The sequence below is a fragment of the Ylistrum balloti genome, unplaced genomic scaffold (assembly GCF_031769215.1).
Source record: "Ylistrum balloti isolate Yb309-2 unplaced genomic scaffold, AGI_CSIRO_Ybal_v1 Utg369588, whole genome shotgun sequence".
Classification (NCBI taxonomy): Eukaryota; Metazoa; Mollusca; class Bivalvia; order Pectinida; family Pectinidae; genus Ylistrum; species Ylistrum balloti.
Window position 1 is genome coordinate 261266 of NW_026781875.1, and position 21549 is coordinate 282814.

Genomic DNA, 21549 nt, shown 5'->3' on the forward strand with positions numbered 1-21549 from the left:
AGGATTCTCCATGTCCCTTATAGTGGGCAGCATAGGACAAACAAAAAATATAACACAGAAATACTAATTAATAATTTATGAAATTGATATGTAAAATTTCTAACTGCTAATACACCTATTATTAAGCAGAAACAACAATCCATTCAGCAACAATCATTTCACCGTGCCATTAAAATTACGTATCAAGACTTGGATTAACGATACAATTAACATTGTATATCCTCTAGGAACAGCTTCAGTATTAATAACCTTTAACTTGGTGGATACATCCTGTAACCTGGTGGATACATCCTTTAACTTGGTGGATACATCCTTTAACTTGGTGGATACATCCTTTAACCTGGTGGATACATCCTTTAACCTGGTGGATCTTTCCTTTAACTTGGTGGATACATCCTGTAACCTGGTGGATACATCCTTTAACTTTGTGGATCTTTCCTTTAACTTGGTGGATACATCCTGTAACCTGGTTGATACATCCTTAACTTGGTGAATACATCCTTTAACCTGGTGGATACATCCTTAACTTGGTGGATACATCCTTTAACCTGGTGGATACACCCTCTAACCTGGTGGATACATCCTTTAACCTGGTGGATACACCCTCTAACCTGGTGGATACATCCTTTAACCTGGTGGATACATCCTTTAACCTGTGGGATACATCCTTTAACCTGGTGGATACATCCTTTAACTTGGTGGATACACGTTTTTAAGATTTCATTAAGATAAATATTTAGAACTATTTATGGTGAGGGTATTTAAACAACTACTATCTGTTTATCCAGAGTAATACGTTTCCACTGATATCAGACAATTTGATTATTTCCTAGCTCTGAAGTCTAAAGAAACCTGTGGAATTATATCTGCATCAAAAGCCTATAGTACACTATTTTTGTTTTGTAGACATAACCAGAAAATTTGCTAAAATTTCTTTAGACTTAATCAGGAGAAATCTGCTGAACTTTTCCTCATCTCTTTGGCCTCGTAATCAGGTATCATTGCTGCGACCTTTTGTCTCATCTCAGCTCGTCTTTTCTCTCGTTCGATCTCTTTCTTGCGTGTTGATGGATAATCCTTTATTGTCTGGAATACTTTTCTCAGCAGAGACCTGGTAAAACAATTAAATAGCTTAAGACACCAACAGTGAGAAGTAAACTCTGTACCAACTGAATGGATTTAAATGATGAAGTTAAATACAATTGTGTAAGGTGTTGTGGCTCAACATTTTACAATTTACCAAAAATCCTCAAAGAGAAATGAAAACATTTTTCATTAAAGCCATATTATGGACTATGGTTACTAAGTGTATGTCATTTTCATTTCACTTTTGTTTTTCTGTTCAGTCCCAAAACAGAAAGACAGACACAACTCGGGACCAAGGGGAACCTCCATATCAAATTAGAGAAAGAACTATCTTGTACTTGTGAAGAAATAACAGCAAAAAAATTTCATAGGCATAATTCAAGATGGCCCTCAGTTATGTTGATTTCTTATCAGTCCTGCAAGGGGAACGTGTGCAAAAAATTTCAAGAGAGATCCATCCTGTACATCTCGAGAAATAACATTATCAAATTTTCATTGTCAAAATCAAAGATGGCTGCCTGTTTACCTTTTGTTTTTTTGCTCAATCCCAAAATAATAATGGCACAATTAAGGACTATGGGGAACCTACATAACGTATAATATTTGAGAAAGATCCATTTTGTTCTTCTGATCAGTTCCAAAATCAAACTGGCACAACCGAGGACCAAGAGGAACATGCCAGGTATAAAATTTGGGAAAGATCCATCCAGTACTTCTGGAGTAATAGCAATAAAAAGAAATGTTTATGAATTTGACGAGAGATCACAGACTTATGTCACCAATACAATTCTTTCACACAGATCAGACATGACCATGATTTACAAAAATTCAGGTATAAACATAGTCAATATCATTATTATTATTACATTCTTAAAGGCCCTCCAACACATAAAAGGTCATTAGGGCCATCAAACAGTAAAACACACAGCGATCCAAAAGGAAATAACATTAAACAAACCAAAACGTAAAAGATAAATGTTAAAAATCTTAAATGGGTATGTTTACACAAAAGATTAAAATGGTACGTCATAGTTTATGATATAGACCAACATCTTCCAGGTAATGTAGAATTTTACAAATCTCAACAGTCTCAAAATGGGATTTTAGACATCTAATGTTACGATAAAAACATTCTCGAGTAGACAGAAGGTCAATGCAGTCCAATAAAAAAATGTTTAACGGTGAATGACTCATCACAAGCCAATTAATTGATATGCCAACTACTGACACACGTAAGACTTGGCAAGCGGCATAGAATTAAGACATTAACCAAAAGTTTGAGATTTCATTTAAATTAAAATTGAAAATTCAAAGGCTTTTGATTCAATCATTATACTTCAAAACAGTTTCAGTCAGATATCATGATTAGGTTTCATTGTGTGTATATGTCTGATATAATTCTAACTTACTGTCTATAGTGATCCGTAGCCAATTGGTTGTGTACCACAGCCCTCTCTCTCTCCACATGTGTGTACTCATGCCATGCCTGAAAAACCTTACACTTGGTGTTACGCTCATGGATACGCCGTGCACGTCCCTCCATAATAGTTGTGTGGTGTTTAAACTGTAAAAACATATAATAAGTGGTTGAGGAGGAATTAATCTTCTTAAAGTTTTTACAACTCATCATTTTATTTGTTATCAGTAGATAATAATGTTTAACACAGTATGTACAACTGTCCCTTTGATTACACATAATTAATTTTCAATTCCTATTTAATTACTAAAAGCAGATTTGTTTAATTAATCTCAATTTTTTCACACCCTCATGTTCTGAAGTGAAGAACCCCAAAAAACAAAACCATATAAAGTGTGAGTGCCTTACATACAACCTCTACTGAAAAACCCAGTTAGTCGTGTATCTTACATTTCTCCAGTTAGAGAAGAAGTGACGGATGAGAAAGTATTTATACATCTGGTCTGCCATAGCCTCCTTTTCAGATATGATGGCCTTGACATTGGAACGCCAGTTCAGGAATGCTTGTCTGTAAAAGTTATCAATATCTATACATAAAATAACAACTGTAACCATCTTACATATTACGTTAGGATTTTTACAATATTTTAAATGATTCATGTAGAAATATCGTTATTCCTAATCATCTGTATGACAACTTACTTTATCAAAGGTTTGACACATTTCCTAACGATTTGGGTTGGTTTATAGGCTTTGTTGTGAACAAAAGTCACAAAATAAATAGAGCTTATCAGTAAAACATCTAACTGACTCCAGGACTCAGAAATAGTTCACTTCTGTCCCATGTTTAGTTTCCTGCCAATAATTCAAGGAAAATATCTGTTAAATTCTATAGGTAGTAACCTTTTAGAATACCTTGGGATGGAAGAGATATCACTTAAAAAGTCCCCACATAAAGTTTATGGGAGTTTAGTTTATGTGAGAAGTCAGGACAACAAAAGTTTTGTCAAAAAAGGTAACATTAAATGTAATTACAGCATTATCACAAGTGTTGATGTGATTCTTTCAAAAGATCAAATAACTAAATTCTGAAATCATTAATCCATTGATAAGTAGAACCTGTTATCATTTTCAGCATTAAAGTTTTGTCCTATTATCTTAAATAGCTTGAATCTTCAAATCAATTTACTAAGTGAATTTTGGATGTAGTTTGTATGTCTACATGTAGGAGACAAACTGTGTGGGTTTGAAGAAAGGGAAGAAAGCAAACAGTACACACAACGTGTGTAGGTGTACCTGGTTAAGTTACTGTATACACTTAACTGAACCCTCACAACATAATGAAATCAATACTGACAGATACCAAATCATCGAGATCCTTAAAAATTTGTGCTGAAAAACATTAATTATTCTACAATTTTTCTTCCATAAATCTGGTTACAATACCTATCAGATTCTTCACCTTTTCAGATTGTTGTTGTGATGGCGTACAGCCTTGACCTCGTTCCTCCTTGCCATCTCCACCAGCTTCTGGAATGGCCCCAAGCAACGAAACTTGAGAGTGGCCCGTAAGTAGTGACTGTTAGCTTTACTTGTAAGTTCTTTCATGCGTTGTTCATTAAGCTGTTTCTGTATTTCTTTCTGTAAAACAAAACAGGAGGCCCACATGATCCACTTTAACAAAAGTTTTGCTTATTAAAAAGAAAATTATTATCGGAATGGACAACATGATGAATGGAAATCCATTCAACTAAGGACTGATTAGACCTGCGGGATCTATGTGACAATATCCATCACTCCATACCCAGCAATGGTATGTAATTGTGTGTGTCATGAAAACTTAAGTCTTCATGCTTCTGTAAGATTCAAGAGCAAACACAGTAGCATGATTGTATCCTCCAAACACCAATATCAAACAAACGGTGTGACAGGTTATCACTATGAGACTTATATCCCAGAGAGAACTCATCTTGTAAGTGTGTTTATCTCTTCCTGACCAACAAAACTATTCAGGAATTTATATTGTGGAGACCACAGTTGACTGTAATGTTAGACACTTTACCCATATAAATTATTTCAACTCGTTTGAACTCTGACCTTGAAGCTTTGCTTACTCATTACTGACCTCTGACCTCCAGGCTACTTCTTTGTGTACTCATTACTGAACTCTGACCTACAGAAGACCACAAACTTACTTCTTTGTTCACTCAGCAGTTCCCTAACCTTTATTCAGACTGCCTAATTTTCAGTAATTTGACCACTAACCCCTTAATTATTCCTTTCAACTTTGACAATGAACTACCTCTTTTTCTAGTCGTTTCTTCTCTCGATGTGCAGCAATGCGAGCCCTCTTCTCTTCAGCATCTTTTTGTAACAACAATTCCTCCTCGGCCTTTAGGCGTTTCTATCAACACAAAAAACAAGCGGAAAAATAATGTGTATAAGTCAACGGAGACAATCTGGACATCTTGTAATTCTAAAAATAAACTTGTTATATTGTAACAAAAGTATAATTGACCTATTTTTTCTACTTAGGAACAAAAAACAAAACCAAAAAAGAATACACATAACAAAAAATCCTAAAAAAAGGTGTATGATATATATCAATATTGTGATTCCTGTGCAAAGAAGAATCAGATCTCATGTTATTCAATCTCTAATTGGCAGACAAATTAATTCTGAACAACATTAAGCCTATCTGATGCGTTGGAGTACATGGTTAACAATGAATGGATACAATTTTGTATTTGTTCTAATTTTTTAATTTAATCAATTTATTTTCTATAAACTAAACACCTCGATACATTTCTGTGAATTGAAACATGAAATATATTTAAAACATCTCACAAAATGATGTTATCATTGAACCATCTTGTTTATATCCTGATGTTCAAAACCTTCCAACAACATTTGTATCAGCCACTTTGCTATTCCATCAATTGTCAAGCTGTTTTCAGTGGGCATAACATCCACTAAATGAGTCTACTATTTTTTTCTGTAAATAAATAAAAAACTATCGATATGTAAAACAAATGTTTTTTTTTCATTTAATGCTGTTTACTTGTACAACTTATAAACTCTGAACTGTCTTTATCATACCAAATTTTCCTCCTCAGCTAGTCTGCGTTTTTCTTCCCTTTCTGCCTTGAGACGGCCTCGTTCTGCTGCTCGAGCTTCCATATCTAAATGTATAAAAAAATATAGTCTTACCAATTGACTCGATACATTTCTGGAAATGGCGATGAAAAACAACTTTGTGTAAAATCTAAAATAATCCAAGCAATAAGAAGGACCCTAATTCTGAAGGTTTTCACTGTAGCCAATATTTTAGAGATTCTTTGTGAGAGAATACATTTGTATAGCTTACACGTTCTTCATCTTATACAGAAATCATTTGATTAATTCTGGTAACTTTTTTATATAAAGCACAAAAATCATACCCCTTCCATACTGTATGTAAGCTGTCCGTAAATAGTTAAAGTTGTTTCAAAATAACAACACTTTTGACCCCAATGACCTTGAAAATGGTTCAAGGTCATTCATTTTAAACAAATTTTGAAGCCTTTCATACCAAAATGCTGCAGTCAAAATAATCATTGTTTTAAGACATTTTGCCATTAAAAAAAATTGTTTGAATATCTTAACACTTTTAATTGCTGTGACATTCTCTCAATTTAAAATCCGAGTTGGTGGACCATAAAATCTTAACGATATTTAGTAAATGATGGCTGTCATATATCTAATATATATATACATATGTACACAGTTATGTGTATAATCCAACTTTAAAACAGAATTACTCACTTTTCAAAACAGTCAGGTATTTAGTGTTATTCTTGTTGGTTGTAGAACTAACTGCAGATGTGGCCTCTGACCTTGCTGTAACCTCTGATTGTTCTGTGACCTCTGACCTTTCTGTCATAGGATCAAGAGCACTGCTGAAAAAGAACATATTATTAGAAAGATAATTACAAAACCAGCTGTTTCCTGATTTGAGAACTTGGAACTTTGATTTAACTAAGAAATAATGTGACAGAGATTACCAAATGACTGCATTGTGAAGACAAAAGGAACTAAGCTTAAATTAAAAATCATTAATTTTTACAGAGCTCAATTTTTGTGGGTTTTCAAAAATACCACTTTTTTCAAAGAAAAACATAGCTTAATAAATCTACTTCAAATACTTATTTTGATATTTGGAAACATGAATTTGTAAATTAAAAGATATAAATCCCTCATGAAAATTGATGATTTAACAGTATTTACTGTTTTGTCTCTATATATGTACTATATTAATGAAACAACATTAAAATTCAGCCAACCCCTAAACTCCCAACTACGCATTTCTATGCATTTCTATGCATTTCCACGCATTTCTACGCATTTCTATGCCTTATGACATCAATGTAGGGAACACTGTCCTATCTCCCTTATTTGTGAAAGTATCAATCAGGTTATATCTCTGGAAACTAGAGAAAACACTGAACAACTTTTGTTCTTAATCAATTTGGTTTTGAAAAACACTTCCTGCATTTTTACGAGTTGAAAATACGAGGCATTTTTTCCCGTTATGACGACGTTGTGTGCACAGTGTATGTAAATGTCTATTCAAGGGTCCAGTTTGTATTCCACATATATATTCATAAAAAACAAGAGATTTCACTCGAATTAGTCAAAATACATCTTTTTACATTCAGAAAATACCAAAGAAAGAATTCACAAATTTTCGAAATCATTCAGATTGTACATGAACAAACATCAGAGTTAGTTGACGTCGTGTGTTGGAGCAAACACCTGTGTGATTACGATCATAGTGTTTTTGGTATATGTGTACATGTAAAATTTGAATTGTCTGAATTGCTATCCATAAAGGAACTGACTAATAATACATTTGATGATTTTGATATCAATATTCCTAAACAAACTGTCAACAGATTTGTTAGTACATGTGCAGCTGATGCGATACAGCTTGTGATATGAACATTGCATTTCTATTTTATTCAAACTTTCAACTATTTTGAGATGAAGTATTAATTGAAATGTTCATAAGTGAACAAATGGATGTCTTATATTAATTTTTTTTCTGTAAATATTAATCTTAGGTATCAACACTGACCTACTGTAGCATGGACAAAGTGTGATGATACTGGAACATCCAAGTCAAGTGTCATCAGAGCCTGCATTCTTCACTTATCGTTCACTTTACCACTTATTTGTACGAAGCTTTATGCAAAATTAAAATTATTTCATCTAAATTATGTGTTGTTGTTTGTAACTTCTAGTAAGTGCTAAGATTAAAATGCTTCAATCTGATACAAGTAACTAGTTTTGGAAACACCATCATGGCTTTAGCAATAATATTATTACTCTGAAAGACAAAATGTTTTGATAGAAATGTATAGATATATGTTTTCATTACTTACTACAATGAACATATTTTGAGTATAGCTGTGTCTAATTTTTAGTAATATGTTTAATATTTTTACTAGTGTCTGTTATTATCCTATATACCTTTTATTGTATTTACACAGAAAATGAAACCCCACAAGTGGAATGCCTAAACATTCAAATGACTGAGTTTGAACTTATTGGCCATCACGACAATTAAACACAAACAGAATAGACTTGTTAAAAAAAATTATATTTCTACTACATATAGTTTGTATCTGACGAACAATATAATCACTGTCTGTATCATAATTTTAAAAATACCAGTGCAGCTGTAATCATCAGAAGAACAATAATTAAAAACTGTAAGAAACAACGTAAATCAAAACTTCTGTAAATTATTATGTTTTTCAAACTGAATTATCTACCCTGACATCTGAAAATACACATTCAATAATGCTTGTAATTGCATTTAGAACACTTCTTCAATAGATCAGAACTTACAAAATGTGCATAAAATACAAAACTTTTCATTAACACTTCACAAGTTAAATGTTTATAAACAGAAATTCACATTTTTCAAAAATTTCCAATTTTGGTTGCCATGGCAAATTTAAAATGTAAAAAGAAAGTAATCTGGTCTAAAATTTCAACAAAGAAACTTTTTCAGAATCCTTTTATATATTGTGGTGGTTGATTAAACTACTAATTTTGTTATACAAACCTTTTCTTTGAAATGAAATTTGGGCAGACAGAAATAAAATTTTCTAATCTTAATAAAATGTTATATTTGGAAAACGAGCTGGTAACCATGGCAACAATCATGAATGAGTAAATTGCTGGCATAAACATATCTTTAGGTTCCTACTCGAGTGTTTCACAATACTATGAAATTTGGAAGTATATTTGATTCATTTCCATCATCAAAAACATTTGCTAATGATAGGAAATTAATATTTCTTTCAAATATTCAAAATTGTGGTTGCTATGGTAACATCATTATTGATAAAACATAATTTTTGTCAAAAGATTTTAAAAAAACTTGTATTCCGGTGTTTCTAAATGTATAGGGTTCGCTAACGAAAAAGATGACTGGAAAAGTGTGAAACTTCATGTTGGAACAAAATGACAGATTTTCTTCAGTTTCATTAAAAATTCCTGGGAGATAAGGGGCTTAGTGACTTACAGTTATTTTGATATGAAAATGTTCATTTTTTTTTCATTTTTATTAAATACCAGCCCATCAACACAAAAGGTCATTAGGGCCATCAACTGGAGACAGACACTGTGATCCAAAAAGGAATAACATCAAATAAAAAAATAAAAGGTAAAAGACAAATGCTAAAAATTTAAAATGGTTATATCATCATAAAATATTAAAATGGTAAGTCATAGTCTATAATATAGACCAACATTTTCCAGATAACTTAATATTTTGTAAATCTGAATAGTTTCAAAGGTCTTGAGACTTGTAAATTATAATAAAAATTTTCTAGAGAAAAAGGTTCTTAAGTTAACATGAACTCCATGAACTTCATATTGTGTTACAAAACAATGAAAAAATCCAACAGAGAATTAATGCATTTATCGAGAAAATACCTGTCAAAACGTCCCTCGTTATTGTCATGTTTTCCGTTGTTGATTTGCTTATTGTTTATTTGATCATTGTGTTGCTGCTGTGATTTCTTTACTGTTGTTTTACTATTGTCAGTAAGAAGTGTTGTCTTTCCAGATGTTATTCTTTCTGCCAGTTGTCGCTGTGTACTACCCTGTTGTTCCAGCACTTGTTGTTTTTGATTAAACTGTAGTTCCTCTATCAGACGTTGCTGCTCCTTGAGCTGTCGTTGCTGCTCCTCCAGAATCCGTTGTTGTGCATTGTGACGATTCTCAAAGCTATTTGGCATATATTTTCTGTTCATCCATGGCTGGGTCCCAAATCTGTTGCGTATTTTTTGGTCTGAGTGATGCTCCCCCTGGTTATCTCCGCCCCCAAGTCCAGCAATTTCATCAGTGGTCAGCTGAAGATGTCGCTTGGTAACCTGCCACGCCTCTGTAGGTATTCTGTTTCGCTCCAGCGGTTTTTTGGCAGAATCATGACCAACATCTGTTGATACATCACTTCTTGAAGTCAAAGGTCGTCGCTGATTGTTCTCAAACAAGGCATCCTTCAAGGAATGAAGTGTTGATTCAGATATCTCATTTTAAGTAACATACTTAAATAAACCAAATTAACTTTTTTTATCACTTTTTAGAACATTGACACAATTATAGATTAACTGCCGATTGTGTAAATTCATTATTGTGTCAATTATAGTGATAATCTCATTTTAAAGCTCTTTTATAATATAAGCCATTAATTTCAATTATAATTGTGCTAACTGTAGTTTTTTTTGTGATTAAGCAAATGATAAACAAGAATGTAATTATAATTCAGCTGAATACACTGTACAACAAAAGGCGCGAGATTGATAAACATGTACTTTAAAATAGGAATTATGAATTAAACATTCCACATTACATAGGGAGAATTATGAAAAACACATACCCAGGGAGAATTCCAAATCTTAGATTTTTATCTACATCTCTTGGAAACAGTCACAGACAGACAGGTTTAAAGACTCAAAATAGATTCAGTAATAATCTATATGTTTCTCCAACGCCAAGAGATTATTAATCATGGCCATAGTTTAAATGATCCTGATCTAGGTTGAAGTACTCAGTCAATATATCATTGGCCTGAAAAACCTGACTGGAGGCTTTATGGATCAGGCATTAGAGGCCTGTATTATAGCATAAGGCGAAGATCTGATGTGTGTTGTTCTTCACTTCTTGCTTGTAACACTAATTTTCAGGGAGCTAAGATACTGATGTAGATATGAAAATCTTTGAAAAAAAATTGGGGATCGGATATGTTACATACCACTGCCAGGTTAGTAGCCTTGACGACTTTGTTTTGACCTTTGTCCGGCCGATCAGTATCACCGCCCTCTAAAAGCTTCCCCTTGGCAGCTGCTTCTAGTAAAGCAGCCATTTTGTTGCGTGTTTTTTCTTGAGCTTGTTCCATTCCTTTTCTCTCCTGTTCTACTTTAATCCACAGTTGCCACGCAACAAAGTACTTCCTTAGTAACCATACCCTGTAATGTGTCTCAGCTGCTTGTGTCTTCCTGATCGCATACAGAAAAAAAAAACACAATGAAATATCAACTATAATTATTGAAGTCAGTTTTTTTCTAGTCTTTGTTTTGCCAAAACGAATAAAATTAAGTTAAAATCCAGCTACTGTCCTAGTTTATACCATCAAGCCGTCTTTTTGACTTCATCCCTACTTTTCCCTTGTAATTGAATTTTGATATTCTTCCCTTCATACGTTTTGTTGGTTTTTTTACAACTTCCCTATTTGATGAAAACTGTAACTTTTTAAGAAATGTTTCCCACTTCTTACAGATAACTTAACATGCTTTCAGATTCCACTACAAAGGCTCAACATAAGTACTTCTTCCTTAATTAAACCACATCTAGCATTAAGTTAGCTTTCCTTTATATGGATTGATACAGTGACCAGTTGGCTTAGAGGTTAAGGTGACTGTCTTTATCACTAGCCCTCTAACTCTGGTTCAAGCCCTCCATAGAGCAATCTCTAGGTACTGGCTGCACGTCAGTGGTTTTTCTTTAGAAACTCCGGCCATCCATCACCAAATCTTGCACTTCCCTAAATGACCCTGTCTTTTTATAAGATGTTGAGCAACTATTTACTAAAATTAATTGATTTAGATTTAACATTCCGTTGATAGTCAGGGTCATTTTCAGCCAAATTTAAGATATCTAAGTGTTTATATCATTTGTTTACTTTTTATCTACATAATCTAGTTGTAAACTTGTACATTTTCACTTTAGATATCACTAAGCTGATGGTTATCATTGTCGTACCTGTGAGTTTGTATCACAGAGATTTCATGTTGTTTAGTCTCTCTATCGATTCGTCGTGAGCGTATGTATGCCTTCCACGCATTCCAGGCTTGTAGGAGGAGTTTCCAGTCATGGATGGCTTTAGCTCGTCCAATCTGTAGACGACGCTGAAGTACAATGTTGTACCAGGCAGAAAAATGGCGCTGAAGACACTGCAAAAGAAATCATACCATTAAAAAAAAGTTTTCATTTATTCATTCATTTTGATTTATTGACAAATTGTTTGATGTCTAACTTCCCATTATCTGTCACAACCGCTGATATAGAAATATCAAATTCCTTGTGAGTATAACAAACTATAGAGATAGGTAACCCTCCCTGGTACAAGAAACTGTTGAAGTCTTGCAAAAATAAGCTTTCGTTTACACAGTGGTGTTGGGGTTGAGTTGACCCACTGATGTTTACCTTTAGGTTCGCAGCCTCCTGTCTCGTCTGTATTTGTCCAAGTTTTAACATAATCTTTCTACGTCTCTGTTCCTCTGCACGCTCTAGTTCCTCTCTCTCCTGATTGGATTTGGCTTCCTCCTTGTCTACTAAGGCAGTAGCTTTGTTATACGTTTCTTCCTGACTCTTTTTCTGTCTAAAGGTTTGTAAAATAGAGAAATCATCAGCCACAGTATGAAGTAATTTATCAGACTGTATAAAGTAATTTATCAGACTCAGTGTGATGTAATTTATCAGACTCAGTATGATGTAATTTATCAGACTGTATAAAGTAATTTATCAGACTCAGTAGGAAGTAATTTATCAGACTCTGTATGAAGTAATTTATCAGACTTTATAAAGTAATTTATCAGACTCGGTGTGTTGTAATTTATCAGAGACTCAGTAGGAAGTAATTTATCAGACTCAGTATGAAGTAATTTATCAGACTCAGTATGAAATCATTTATCAGACTCATTATGAAGTAATTTATCAGACTCAGTATGAAGTAATTTATCAGACTCTGTATGAAGTAATTTATCAGAGTCTGTATGAAGTAATTTATCAGACCCTGTATGAAGTAATTTATCAGACTCAGTAGGAAGTAATTTATCAGACTCAGTAGGAAGTAATTTATCAGACTCAGTATGAAGTAATTTATCATACTCTGTATGATGTAATTTATCAGACTCAGTAGGAAGTAATTTATCAGACTCAGTAGGAAGTAATTTATCAGACTCAGTATGAAGTAATTTATCAGACTCAGTGTGATGTAATTTATCAGACTCTGTATGATGTAATTTATCAGACTCAGTATGATGTAATTTATCAGACTCAGTGTGATGTAATTTATCAGACTCAGTAGGAAGTAATTTATCAGAAATAATTTATCAGACTCAGCATGAAGGAATTTATCAGACTCAGTGAGAAGTAATTTATCAGACTCTGTATGATGTAATTTATCAGACTGTATAAAGTAATTTATCAGACTCTGTATGATGTAATTTATCAGACTCAGTATGAAGTAATTTATCAGACTCAGTGTGATGTAATTCATCAGACTGTATAAAGTAATTTATCAGACTCAGTATGAAATAATTTATCAGACTCAGTGTGATGTAATTTATCAGACTCAGTATGAAGTAATTTATCAGACTCAGTATGAAGTAATTTATCAGACTCAGTATGAAGTAATTTATCAGACTCAGTATGAAGTAATTTATCAGACTCAGTATGATGTAATTTATCAGACTCAGTGTGTTGTAATTTATCAGACTCAGTATGAAGTAATTTATCAGACTCAGTGTGATGTAATTTATCAGACTCTGTATGATGTAATTTATCAGACTCAGTATGATGTAATTTATCAGACTCAGTGTGATGTAATTTATCAGACTCAGTATGAAGTAATTTATCAGACTCAGTGTGATGTAATTTATCAGACTCAGTGTGATGTAATTTATCAGACTCAGTGTGATGTAATTTATCAGACTCAGTGTGATGTAATTTATCAGACTCAGTATGATGTAATTTATCAGACTCAGTGTGATGTAATTTATCAGACTCAGTGTGATGTAATTTATCAGACTCAGTGTGATGTAATTTATCAGACTCAGTGTGATGTAATTTATCAGACTCAGTGTGATGTAATTTATCAGACTCAGTGTGATGTAATTTATCAGACTCAGTGTGATGTAATTTATCAGACTCAGTGTGATGTAATTTATCAGACTCAGTGTGATGTAATTTATCAGACTCAGTGTGATGTAATTTATCAGACTCAGTGTGAAGTAATTTATCAGACTCAGTATGAAGTAATTTATCAGACTCAGTATGATGTAATTTATCAGACTCAGTATGAAGTAATTTATCAGAGTTAGTATGAAGATTATCCTAGTCTCCTTCATGGACTATTATCCTAGTTTTCTTGACTTAAAGGAAAAGAAAGTTGAAACTGTCATGTGACCTATACCCTCAACTTCACTTATTCTCATTGGTTAAATTATTTTCTTTTACCTAGTCCTTTGTTCTTCTAGCTGGCGGCGTTCCTCCTGCATGTCCTTGCGTATCCGAGCCATTTCTTTTCGAATCTCCATTTCCTCCTTCTTAGCTTTTGAAAGTTTGTCTTTCTCCTCCTGAAAACAATAACCAACATGATTACTAACAACACCACAGATCTTTTCAAATCTCCATTTCCTCCTTCTTAGCTTTTGAAAGTTTGTCTTTCTCCTCCTGAAAACAATAACCAACATGATTACTAACAACACCACAGATCCAGGCCAGAAGTGTACAAAAGTCCTGTTCATGATACAAGTACTGTTTACCTGTATAGGTAAACACAGGGAGTAAATAGGTACAGCTTACCTGTATAGGTAAACACAGGGAGTAAATAGGTACAGCTTACCTGTAAAGGTAAACACAGGGAGTAAATAGGTACAGCTTACCTGTATAGGTAAACACAGGGAGTAAATAGGTACAGCTTACCTGTATAGGTAAACACAGGGAGTAAATAGGTACAGCTTACCTGTATAGGTAAACACAGGGAGTAAATAGGTACAGCTTACCTGTATAGGTAAACACAGGGAGTAAATAGGTAAATAGGTACAGCTTACCTGTATAGGTAAACACAGGGAGTAAATAGGTACAGCTTACCTGTATAGGTAAACACAGGGAGGGTACAGCTTACCTGTAAGGTAGGTACAGCTTACCTGTAAAGGTAAACACAGTACAGCTTACCTGTATAGGTAAACACAGGGAGTAAATAGGTACAGCTTACCTGTATAGGTAAACACAGGAAGTAAACATACATACCGCGTACCTGTATAGGTAAACACAGGAAGTAAACATACATACAGCTTACCTGTATAGGTAAACACAGGAAGTAAACATACATACAGCTTACCTGTATAGGTAAACACAGGAAGTAAACATACATACAGCTTACCTGTATAGGTAAACACAAGAAGTAAACATACATACAGCTTACCTGAAGAACAATCTGCTTAGCTTTGTGATGTGCATCCTTTTTTGCTTGGTGTTCCCTTTTCTTTCTTTCCAATTCTTGCTGGCGTTTCTCTCTATTCTCTTTCACCTGTGATACCAATATAGCATGATACAATTTGATCACAAATGTATGTTAATTTAGATTAATGGAAGCTAATGTCTCAATGTGTTAGAGACATAAATTGTTCCCTTAGATCCACCTGATTAAGACTCTAGGTATACATTTGTTAAAAATATGTAAGAAAAAACCAATACCTGCTTGTGTCTAAGCTCCATTTTTGTCCGAGGATCTGGCTTGTTTAAGTCCTTAAACCCTAAATCGTTGGTAACATTGTCATTTACAAATTTCTTACTAAGCATATGTTGTAGGATGGATTCAACAGCACTCTCCTCATCTTGTTCTGCGAGAAAGGCATATGGATCGGTATCTAAAATGAAAGTACAAAACCTTGTGTAGCAGGGGCAGATAACTTTAACAGAATCTATACTTTCAGTATCAGAAAACAAATCTTACCTTTATATCAAACAGATGAAAAGATTGATTAAATTAACACCTGATAATAAACCTATTTTGTTATATGGAAATTGAAAGAAAGTAAAGGATTTTCTGAAACAATACTACTATTTTCGCGGGTATTCCATCAGAGTTTCCAGGACTCCCTGTACTGGCTGTTAATGTTTGTACTGACCATTGATGGTTGGTTGTGGTTTCACCAAACCCTGCTCCTCATAGTTATTCTGAAGGAGGTGATCCCACTCACGCTTCACATCTGACTGGACAACTCGTCTTTGACCCGTATCTTCCTCCCAATAATCTTCATCGTCATCTGGTAGGTGGACTTTATCCTCCATCCACTGTGAGAGGAGATCTTGTGCTAAGGGAGGTAACCATACAACACCAATCAGCCACATCAAATTCTGTCTACTATTGTACCAGAAATGTAGTATCAGAATTTTACAACATGTTTGAATATAAAGGATGATCACAAATATTTATTCGGCAAAAAATGATATATGGTCCAATATCCGGTAAAAAATACAACCATAATTATTCAACTGTTTTGTTCTGTAAAAAAAAACACCAGCATTTGGTGTCTTTGTTTCTGGGCTGATTGCAGTTAAAACTGGTAGAAGTTATTGACAAGTAAATGATGATGAAACACTGACAAGAAAAAGGAGTACAATTCTCTGACAATTAGAAGACGACAATTCATTGCCAAGTAAAGGTTAATAATTCATTGCTAAGTAACGGTTAATAATTCATTCTATAGATCACATGTCGAATAATCATCCAATGGAAATGCACATCTCTGATCAAAAGTTGTGCTGGTGATCAAGTATTTTCAAAAACTAACTGACAACTGTAGGTGATAATACAATTTGAGTAAATTAAAAGACATAAACAAACTGGTTATTGCTAGAAAACTCATCTGTTTTTGATTGACTGATCAGAATCATTAATTATGAAATCTCAACTTATTCCCAACTCTACGTCGGTATGACAACCCTCAGATGCATGTTATACAGGACTTTATCATTAGTATTTCAGCTTAAAAACTGATTTTGTTGGAGCTTTTACCTTCACTAAGAGCAGCATCATGTTCACGGAGTTGATTCACTGACTTCAATGATGCTACCTTTCCGAGAGATTTTCCTGAAGACTTTGAATTTGATCCAAAAACTTTCTGTGCAGCCTTATCAGATGCTGCCTCCACAGTCTTAAAATGAAAGTGTGATTTCTAGTCAATTATTAAGGAAGTATACATTAATGAGTGTGATTGTAGGATTCAATTGAAAAATTCTGAGATTTCCTACCTTCAATTTTTATTTACACATTTAAATAACAATTGAAACTTGTTGTCTCAAAATCACTTGAGTCTAAATTCTGTTTCAGTGGAAATAATTTTCATGTCCCGACTTTTTCCTTCTATATCTTTGCAATTTTAGCTCGAAATTTCATTTGAGCAGAAGAGATTTTTCAGTCGCTTCAATTGTAAAGCAAGGAAAAAATCATTTGTTGTCTCAAAATAATTTTTTGTCAAAACATTGGCACGTCTTTTGAAGAAATTGGTCAATACATACAGCGTAGAAAGTCACCTGTGCGTAACACATGGCTATTTACAGTGTCTCTGTCCATTGTTCACACAACACTCGGTCACTGGCGATTAATTAACAGTTTAATTATCCAATTAAATGTTGGCTTTTTAATTAGTGTCACTATTCTGTAGAAGTGAATTACCTGTACATTTAAAAAAGTAGCGCATTTACACAAAACATGAAAACATTTAGCTTGTTTGCATACATCTTCAGGAACGATAAAAACAAAATCTTCTAACCAGTACAAACTTTTTGATGAAATCTGACCCAAACAATTCCGAAGGAAACTGAGTTTGAACTTGTCAACTAAAGGAATAAGATTGGGCAATTTGTAAGATTTAGTGTTTGGACAATGGAGTGCTAGAAGTATTTTTCATTGATAGAGTCTATATCTGTGCATAATATGTTAAGTCTAGTGCTTGTACAATGTTTTCTGTAACAAGTAAAACCTTTCTAGTGCCATGTTTTTCAATACGCTTATTTATTCATACATCGTTTCTTGTATCTTATAAAATGCGTTTATGACGTATATGTGCTTAGTCAGTAATGGTAATGTATTTGTGCGGAACGGAATGATGTGAGTACTATTGCATTTGATTTAAGTTGTTATTACATGTTTTGTTATTTAGATGAATAAACAATAAAAGGAGAAAGCAGGATAGAATAATTTGTTTATTCACTGCCATTTCAAATATCAGATTTAACTGCGCTGATTTCATGCTTTCGTAGCCCTACTTCATTCAACCGTAATCAACGTCAGGAAACTGATATCGTCAACCTTATGTATACACTTTGTTTGCGTCAAAATACGGATAGGTAGAAATAGTTTCCATGGTCCCTTGAATTTCGAGATAATGAGTTTTAACTGTACAATGAAATGGAAAAATGCTATTTGGTCACTTGAGTAATTGAAGATATTTTACAAATGACAGAGCAATTTCATTTCATTACAGGATCTAGGATAGCAAATGAGCTTCCATTTTTTATTTGATTTATAAAATCTAAAAATCATCCATTTTATTGTGTGTTTATCTGGCAACTGAAAAAAATTGTGACAAGTTAGTTTCATAACTCACATATGAAAGAAGAACTATTTACCTTGATCCAGTCCTGTATATCATTGTTTGTTGTCACTTTCTGAAAAATAAAAAAGTGTGAATTTGCTCAACAGAATTATACATGAACAGTACATGGTATGATTTTAGTATTTTGCATCTCTCTCAGAATGCATAAAATTGGTATAGTTGACAATTGGATCTGAGATAAAATATCTGCAAGCAGCAAGGCCATTTTTTTAAACTTTGGGAATGGAAATCAAGAGGAGGTCTCCAACACATCCAATCTCAACCTTTGCAACATTGATTGGAGCTGGAGTCAGTAGACAATAAAAGTCAGTTATGTAGAACAAATTTTTACACAGGGAGTAATGAAAAATGAAAATGAAAAAATCTAAGATGACAATGGGTTCTTTAGGGTTTTTATTATCTGTGATTTTACTTTTTTCCTTTGTTGCTAGTCACAACTCTTTGGATTACATGGTGAGACATTAAGCCTCTATTTTTCATCCTGAATGTAAGAGTAAGGTATCCATAACAATCAAATTTTAATGTTTCTGTTATTACAGTTTTGTTTTCCCTGTTGGTGTAGATATGCGTTTTATTTCCGTTTTCAAGTGCATCATCTGAAATAAGAGAAAGTTCCATCATGGTGTACATGCAGTTGTAACAAGAATGGAAAAATGTGCAGCCAGACTGGGGTTTGAACTACTTACTGAGCTAACTGGTCGCCAATGATCGACCCCTGTCCAGATCTACTACACAACTCCTTCCTTATTTTTAGTCTTGTCCCTAACAACCCAGGTCGATGTATCCCCTTGTTAAGCATTCAACTACTGCTTGAAACAAGGTTTGGTCATGGAAGTAAATGTAACTAGAGCAGAAAAATAAGCAGCATGACTGGGGTTCAAACCCAGGACATTCCGGACTCTAGACATATACTCTATCTACTGAGCTAACTGGTCGCCGACGATGGACCAGTCCAGTTCCCCTACACAGTTGACAATGGTCCTGCCAAATAAAGTACATGGTCTGATTGACAATGCACTAATACTGATATACATGTACCATGTGTAGATGTCAACAATAAAACAGTTTTAAGTGAGAATATTTTGAATGATGTGCTTATCTTTAAGCATGTTTACACTAAGTTTGGTATCATTTAAGCATGATCAGAAATCATCAATACAGAAAATAGCAAATATAGAGGACCAGACGTCATCCGTAGGAAGAATTAAAACTGTTTCATAGTTGACATGTTTCGGCATGCTTGGTATGTCGTCCCCAGAGCTCTAAACTATATTTAAACCAGACTCCTGTAGAGGAATCCATCCTAGGTAGACTGCCTATATTACTGAATCGTCCAGACCGTCCATTGAATTTCGTTTTCTTTGTACTGAATTCAGAAAATAGTACAACGTTACGTGCATCCACTTGAAGTAAACAATTGATTTATTTGCTTTTTGTGGCCGTATTTTCAAAAACATATTAAGTTTATTTTCTAAATCAATGGCCTAAATACAGGTAAATATTGGCAACATATCCTACAGAATGGTCATTAGAAAGTCGGGACGCTTTCTGAAGGACCTCTTTTAAATGAGGCCGTTTTAACAAGGACCGTTCCATTTTTGCTTATGTCTGGGAAAATAAACGATACCTGGCCGATTTCTTTACATCTACAAAACGTTCTTACCTGTGATCTGGAGTATAAACGTGTGTCGTTTTGTTTTTTCCATCTGTAAAGTGCAGGTTTGTGTTTACCTTCCTCCATAGCTGCTGTTTAAGCTATTCTTTTGCGATGTAAACAACGACCATGGGAGCCGCCATGTTTAAACAATTTCTGTAGTCAATCTCGGCACGTGACTTTGTCGAGACAGCACGAGAAGTTCAATACCACAGGTAGGTCAATAATGTTACAATTTATTCTGTTCCTAAACTTTGAAATATTACCATGTTTAGATACTTTTGTTGTGTTTAATTGGTGCCATATCAATCTGTGTGAACATTTGTATGATTTGACGATGCAAATGGCAATGTTACCCGCGCACTTGTCAGACGCAGTGACGTTTTCGTCGTCCCCTTCACGTTGGGATATTCCAGGTCATTCCAAAATGTTATTTCGTGCAGAATGGGACAACCCGATTGAACATTCCATCGTAGGGTGAAAATGGTCAACTTATGTCTTGATCTGTTTCTTTTAAGAGGCTGAGACTTTAATTTGTCAAATTATCACTGAAATGCACAGAAACGTGTTTACTCCGACAGATGTAGACTATTATCATAATTTATTTCTGTCTGCAAATACTGCACAAAATGGTGGTGGATTAAACGCAAAATGGCCGCCCACCCCTTCTGTGTTGTTCGGTCGCCCTGGCGAAACCAGTGGTGGGGGTGATCATGGGTCATTCCAATTTGGCCTGGGTCTGAAAAAAATAACTCATAAACTACGGAACTATTCGGCTAAGGGTGAACGAACAAAATGCTAGATAATTTTGGGGAACATTATTTGTCATTATTTTGACCTTCATTGTTTTGTGAACTGTTTATCTAAAACTTATTATTTGTTTTCATCTACAACTATTTCACTGTTCTATTTCTGAAGACTACACCTCGTTAAACAAGATTATAAAGCGTGACGTAAACATCAATCTTATTTCTTGATCACAAATAAATACATGAAATGAAACAAGACCAAAAAAAACCAAGAAAAGAAAAACATTGCATTTGTAGGTTACACTTGCAAAACATTTACCAACAGAAAGTGACACTGGTTTCATTTTTAAAAGACAATGCACAGAACATGTGCTCCTCTTAGAGGCTTACTTTTAAGCCTGAAAAGTAAATCAAGAACAAAGGTCTAAAACAACGATACAGGATATTTTATTTTTTTTAATAATATTATAGTCAACTGAAAAATTGATTGCAAGATTCTTATTCAACATTTGTTTTCCTTTTTTGGACATAAATCATCAGAAAAATTATCTTGTTGAAAAAGCCAAAGACAAAAAGCAAAAACACCCCCCACCCACTTAAAAACACCCAACCCTTAAAAAAAATATGATATACATATGTGTACCATATCATGACTGGCCTCAATAACCTTTTTTGACCAAT

General features: G+C 33.9%; 1 protein-coding gene across 1 annotated transcript; it reads right to left on the minus strand.

The window, feature by feature from the left end:
* Window positions 1-453: 453 nt before the first annotated feature.
* Window positions 454-20345, minus strand: LOC132544257 (coiled-coil domain-containing protein 191-like). The gene is made up of 18 exons (XM_060207831.1): window positions 20129-20345; window positions 18479-18517; window positions 16863-17001; window positions 15973-16158; window positions 15539-15711; window positions 15267-15371; window positions 14297-14415; window positions 12263-12437; window positions 11819-12009; window positions 10812-11055; window positions 9491-10056; window positions 6308-6441; window positions 5603-5685; window positions 4806-4907; window positions 3966-4144; window positions 2954-3071; window positions 2496-2650; window positions 454-1111 (listed from the first exon to the last, which is right to left on the minus strand). The coding sequence occupies exons 1-18, from the start codon at window positions 20204-20206 to the stop codon at window positions 946-948; spliced, it is 2952 nt and encodes a 983-aa protein (XP_060063814.1). The 5' UTR covers window positions 20207-20345; the 3' UTR covers window positions 454-945.
* Window positions 20346-21549: the final 1204 nt, after the last annotated feature.